Here is a 6000-nt window from a genome sequence, read left to right on the forward strand (position 1 = left end):
GCTTTGCTCGTGGTTGAATGACAGCTCTGAAAGGCTTGGATCAGACTGTATCCAGAAAAGTACCCCACAGCACTCTTTACAGGTTACCTCTTTGCTGGATTTTAATCCTGTAGATGGACTGATATTTGTGGAAGGAGGGTTCCACAAATGCTTAAAACTTAAAACATTATTGGCTAGCAGGTGCAGCATCGCTAGTATTGTCACTAGAATCCTGTAATGATGTTGCCCTGCAGGTTACGTTCATGTGGACTTGGAGCTTATAGGCTGATCTACACGGCTGGTACTGATCTCTGCACGAATGTGACCTGCATTCTCACAGAGGGTCACAGACGCAAATATTCTTATGTTGACGCTTTGCAAGAATGCTCTCAAAATGACATGGTTACCTCGATTTTGGAGTCTTGATTGCAGTTGATATTTATGATAACTTGTGAAAGTTAGTAAACTGAACCTGAAGGCTGTTGCCAGTTATTGTGAAAAATGCAAGCATTTTAGCCTTAGAGGGAATGCTGAGCTATACACAGATGTATTTTTTTGTATCAGGGTGTTTTATCAGTTAAAACTGAAAATCAGAAGCCCTAGTTATAATATACAATCATTTCAACGGTTTCAGAGTTGATACAAAAAATACCAGTGGAAATGTCACCCTAGTAACCCTAGCTGTGGGCTCAGGTTCTTCCAGAGTGGCTAAACATGTTTGAGCTACTTGCAGTGGAGACAACGTAGACAATCCAGAGGCAAGGTAGCCATTTAGAACAGAGCCTTCCACCGTTACTAAGGGCTCTACCAATGGCTTACATGCTGCCCTCCTCGTCTTAGAAATTCTGCACATGTTGACTCAAAAAGGTCTAGATGGTCAGAGTCCCAAAATCACAACTCAGGGGTCCCTGATGGTCTCCCCTGGTAAAGGCATGGCCGTGTGTGTGCAGGGTGAGTCTTACAGTCAGGGGTGCACAGGGGTCTCTGAGAGTCTCCCCTGGTAAAGGCATGGCCGTGTGTGTGCAGGGTGAGTCTTACAGTCAGGGGTGCACAGGGGTCTCTGAGAGTCTCCCCTGGTAAAGGCATGGCCGTGTGTGTGCAGGGTGAGTCTTACAGTCAGGGGAGCACAGGGGTCTCTGAGAGTCTCCCCTGGTAAAGGCATGGCCGTGTGTGTGCAGGGTGAGTCTTACAGTCAGGGGAGCACAGGGGTCTCTGAGAGTCTCCCCTGGTAAAGGCATGGCCGTGTGTGTGCAGGGTGAGTCTTACAGTCAGGGGAGCACAGGGGTCTCTGAGAGTCTCCCCTGGTAAAGGCATGGCCGTGTGTGTGCAGGGTGAGTCTTACAGTCAGGGGAGCACAGGGGTCTCTGAGAGTCTCCCCTGGTAAAGGCATGGCCGTGTGTGTGCAGGGTGAGTCTTACAGTCTGGGGTGCACAGGGGTCTCTGAGAGTCTCCCCTGGTAAAGGCATGGCCGTGTGTGTGCAGGGTGAGTCTTACAGTCAGGGGAGCACAGGGGTCTCTGAGAGTCTCCCCTAGTAAAGGCATGGCCGTGTGTGTGCAGGGTGAGTCTTACAGTCAGGGGTGCACAGGGGTCTCTGAGAGTCTCCCCTGGTAAAGGCATGGCCGTGTGTGTGCAGGGTGAGTCTTACAGTCAGGGGTGCACAGGGGTCTCTGAGAGTCTCCCCTGGTAAAGGCATGGCCGTGTGTGTGCAGGGTGAGTCTTACAGTCAGGGGTGCACAGGGGTCTCTGAGAGTCTCCCCTGGTAAAGGCATGGCCGTGTGTGTGCAGGGTGAGTCTTACAGTCAGGGGTGCACAGGGGTCTCTGAGAGTCTCCCCTGGTAAAGGCATGGCCGTGTGTGTGCAGGGTGAGTCTTACAGTCAGGGGAGCACAGGGGTCTCTGAGAGTCTCCCCTGGTAAAGGCATGGCCGTGTGTGTGCAGGGTGAGTCTTACAGTCAGGGGTGCACAGGGGTCTCTGAGAGTCTCCCCTGGTAAAGGCATGGCCGTGTGTGTGCAGGGTGAGTCTTACAGTCAGGGGTGCACAGGGGTCTCTGAGAGTCTCCCCTGGTAAAGGCATGGCCGTGTGTGTGCAGGGTGAGTCTTACAGTCAGGGGTGCACAGGGGTCTCTGAGAGTCTCCCCTGGTAAAGGCATGGCCGTGTGTGTGCAGGGTGAGTCTTACAGTCAGGGGAGCACAGGGGTCTCTGAGAGTCTCCCCTGGTAAAGGCATGGCCGTGTGTGTGCAGGGTGAGTCTTACAGTCTGGGGTGCACAGGGGTCTCTGAGAGTCTCCCCTGGTAAAGGCATGGCCGTGTGTGTGCAGGGTGAGTCTTACAGTCAGGGGAGCACAGGGGTCTCTGAGAGTCTCCCCTAGTAAAGGCATGGCCGTGTGTGTGCAGGGTGAGTCTTACAGTCAGGGGTGCACAGGGGTCTCTGAGAGTCTCCCCTGGTAAAGGCATGGCCGTGTGTGTGCAGGGTGAGTCTTACAGTCAGGGGTGCACAGGGGTCTCTGAGAGTCTCCCCTGGTAAAGGCATGGCCGTGTGTGTGCAGGGTGAGTCTTACAGTCAGGGGTGCACAGGGGTCTCTGAGAGTCTCCCCTGGTAAAGGCATGGCCGTGTGTGTGCAGGGTGAGTCTTACAGTCAGGGGTGCACAGGGGTCTCTGAGAGTCTCCCCTGGTAAAGGCATGGCCGTGTGTGTGCAGGGTGAGTCTTACAGTCAGGGGTGCACAGGGGTCTCCGAGAGTCTCCCCTGGTAAAGGCATGGCCGTGTGTGTGCAGGGTGAGTCTTACAGTCAGGGGTGCACAGGGGTCTCTGAGAGTCTCCCCTGGTAAAGGCATGGCCGTGTGTGTGCAGGGTGAGTCTTACAGTCAGGGGAGCACAGGGGTCTCTGAGAGTCTCCCCTGGTAAAGGCATGGCCGTGTGTGTGCAGGGTGAGTCTTACAGTCAGGGGTGCACAGGGGTCTCTGAGAGTCTCCCCTGGTAAAGGCATGGCCGTGTGTGTGCAGGGTAAGTCTTACAGTCAGGGGTGCACAGGGGTCTCTGAGAGTCTCCCCTGGTAAAGGCATGGCCGTGTGTGTGCAGGGTGAGTCTTACAGTCAGGGGAGCACAGGGGTCTCTGAGAGTCTCCCCTGGTAAAGGCATGGCCGTGTGTGTGCAGGGTGAGTCTCCATCCCTGTTCAATCAAATACTAAAACTCAAAAGACTGCATTTACTGAAAGTGTGTTTGTATTGAGTGTGCTCTATATGTATGTTGATACAGACCCATTTCAACATTACACTTCAACAAAGCAGTGTTCAAGTATGACTGGAGTCACAGTGGGCCAGACCTTAGCCGGCCTGTATCATTGTAACAATAGCAACATTATTCAACACCCTTTTTAAGTCATGTGCTGTATGAAATTAAATAAGGTCACGTTTTTGTAAGACTTGGATATATCTGAAAAAGAAAAAAAAAAAGAGAAAGTCAACCAGCAGCTAAATGCTGCAAAGTAACAATGACAGCTAGATTACTGTGATTTTTTTATATTGGTGCTTGTTGTGCTGTGTGGGTGTTGCTGCTGGCAAGTACAGCAAATAAACGTGTGTAACCCGACCGCTTGTCACGTGTACTTCTTAAAAACCCCGACTACCCAAACGAGCCTTTTCCATTGCATATAAAGTTTTTACTTAGTTACACAGTGCACTATTTACTAAAGTCCGTCTTTGAAAGTACGGTACTGTTTACATACTAGTAATAACAGGAAACTGCACTAGCCACGAAGTTTGTATTATCTGTTAATCTCACCACCAGAGTGCTGTGGGCTGTATGGTTTATTTGGAAATATATCATCAAACAAACACACACAGCAAGACAATGTCCTGCATTGTGCTTTAAAAGGAACTCGATACAAACCCAGATCGTGCTGCTCTTTTCGTAGAGTAAACGGTTCTAATAATATTAATACTGGCCAGTGGAGTTCTCCAAGCTGAAGGCAGTGCGAAACTTCGAGCTGTCACTTCCAAAACAAACACAACACATGCACGTTTTATATTTCGTGTATCCCAGTCATCATTTCAAATGCAAAGACAGCACTTTTTCCAACAAGCACACATGAAAACTTCACGCATTTCTAAGATTTTTCAAAAGGAAAACAATGATTTATCAATATTAACACAACGTGACGAAGCCAGATAACTGTTTTTGTTTACACGCGACTTGTCTAACCACTACTAGCTCAAAACCATAAACCAATATTTAAACACACACACACACAACAGTTATTGGCATACACGATCTGCAAATATACACACCACCAAATGCCTTGTGTGTGTTTCATACAGACCTCTTTAGCATCGATTAACTTCTATTAGTGAAATTGTGTTCTTACCTTTCTCCTGACTAGAAGAAATGATCTCCTCCTCTTTAGGGTTTGCAACCTGGGTAATGATGGACGTGGTGTCCATGGAAACTCAAAGATAATCCTTTTTTTATTCACTTATTTTTTCTCAAAATGTTTTTTTTTTTTTTTTAGCCAGCCTGTCAATTATTATCAGCAGCCAAACATGGAGCACCACCACAGAAGCACGGCAGGCCCCTTTCTGGACGCACATTAAATTCCAGACCTCCACAATAAAAACGAAACAAAAAAACACACACACCTCACAAAAAACTAAATAAAATAATAATTTAAAAAAAAATGTTACAAAAAACCCCACACAATGTTCCTACCCGTACATCTACTAGTATTTTGCAGTCCGTGAGAGGGGGGAGGGGGGAGTTTATGACCGGTTTCTGGTTCCACAGCTTCAATTCGAGTCCCGGTATAGTGCAATTTAAAAACTCCCAGTTTTTGCGAGTTATTACAGAAAAAAGAGGAGTCGTTTCTATATTCTCTTTCCAACATGGAGGCGGTGTGTTTGAGATTCACAAACACAGACCGCGGCGCGCAGGCGAAGAAGGAGGCGGTTTCCAGGAACCCCCCTCCCCTTCTCTGTGTGCTCAATGCAGGGGACTGGTTCGTTCAGCGAGCCGCGTTTTGCAGGGTTACTGGTGTTCACAACTGTGTCCGTGCGAGGTCTCACATGAGTGCGATCCTTGCTTAATTTAGTCATGAAGAAGTCTCTCTGGAGCTTTTTTTGTGATATGTGTGTGTTTTAACATTGCGGTGGATTTAAGGTATACAAAATCTGAAATTGAATTCTTAGACACCTTGGTTAAACCTCTATTAAAATAGATCTTTACTGGAAACCTACTGATGTGCAACAGTACCTACGCAAGTGATCTGCACATCCTATCTGTACCTAAAGAGCCATGCCTAAAGGACTGGGTATAAGGATAAAAAGAATCTGTTCTGATGAAAATGACTACAAAAAAACAGAGAAAGGAATTAAAAATTAATCTTGAGATAGAAAGAACACACTATTGAGAGAGAATTGAGAAAGTTGACAAACTCAATAGGATCGAACTACTCGATAATAAGAAAAGGGGAGAGGGGGTTAAGGTTTGTCCCATTAATAATGACATATTCTAAGTTATTACCCAACATTTCAAAAATAGTTTGGAAGCTTTTACGTATACTTCATAATTCAGAAAAAAATGAAAAAATATTTCCTGAAGTGCCGATCGTAGCTTTTAGAAGGGATACAAATTTGGCTGACATTTTAGTACATAGTAAACAACCTGTAAATGCAATCTGTAAAAGCACATGTAAAGTGTGCAGATATATTGGTGAAGATAAAAGTGAAATCCCTCATGCAAGGGTAGCAATCTTGTATGCGGTATATTTTGCATAAAATGTAATGAGATAAAATACCTAGGAGAGACAGGTACATCATTATATAAAAGATGACCTATCAAATACAATATTTAAATAAAATAAAAAAGAAAATGAACTAATAGTTCAGCACTTTACAAGGAACATACACACCATGGATGAACTAAAGTTTGTGGTTTTAGAAAAAATGTAATTAGATAACGTACAGTATAGACAAATAAAAGAAAATAAAATGATAAATAGACTCGATACCGCGATGCCTGAAGGTTTA

The 6000-nt window shown here is 46.3% G+C and overlaps 1 protein-coding gene across 4 annotated transcripts in view; it reads right to left on the minus strand.

Annotated features, from left to right (window-relative positions):
* The window catches only part of LOC117400431 (CTD small phosphatase-like protein), a 75186-nt gene extending 70144 nt beyond the window's left edge, over positions 1–5042 (minus strand). For 3 of the 4 annotated variants that reach the window (XM_059023385.1, XM_059023387.1, XM_059023386.1), the window contains exon 1: positions 4344–5041. In XM_059023385.1, coding sequence (XP_058879368.1) covers positions 4344–4419 — 76 coding nt within the window. In that variant the 5' untranslated portion in view covers positions 4420–5041. Of the gene's footprint in view, positions 1–4343 lie in introns of all 4 variants that reach the window. The other variant, XM_059023384.1, reaches the window with a different exon arrangement.
* Between the last annotated feature and the right edge of the window lie 958 nt (positions 5043–6000).

Source organism: Acipenser ruthenus, chromosome 4 (genome assembly GCF_902713425.1).
Source record: "Acipenser ruthenus chromosome 4, fAciRut3.2 maternal haplotype, whole genome shotgun sequence".
Taxonomy (NCBI): Eukaryota; Metazoa; Chordata; class Actinopteri; order Acipenseriformes; family Acipenseridae; genus Acipenser; species Acipenser ruthenus.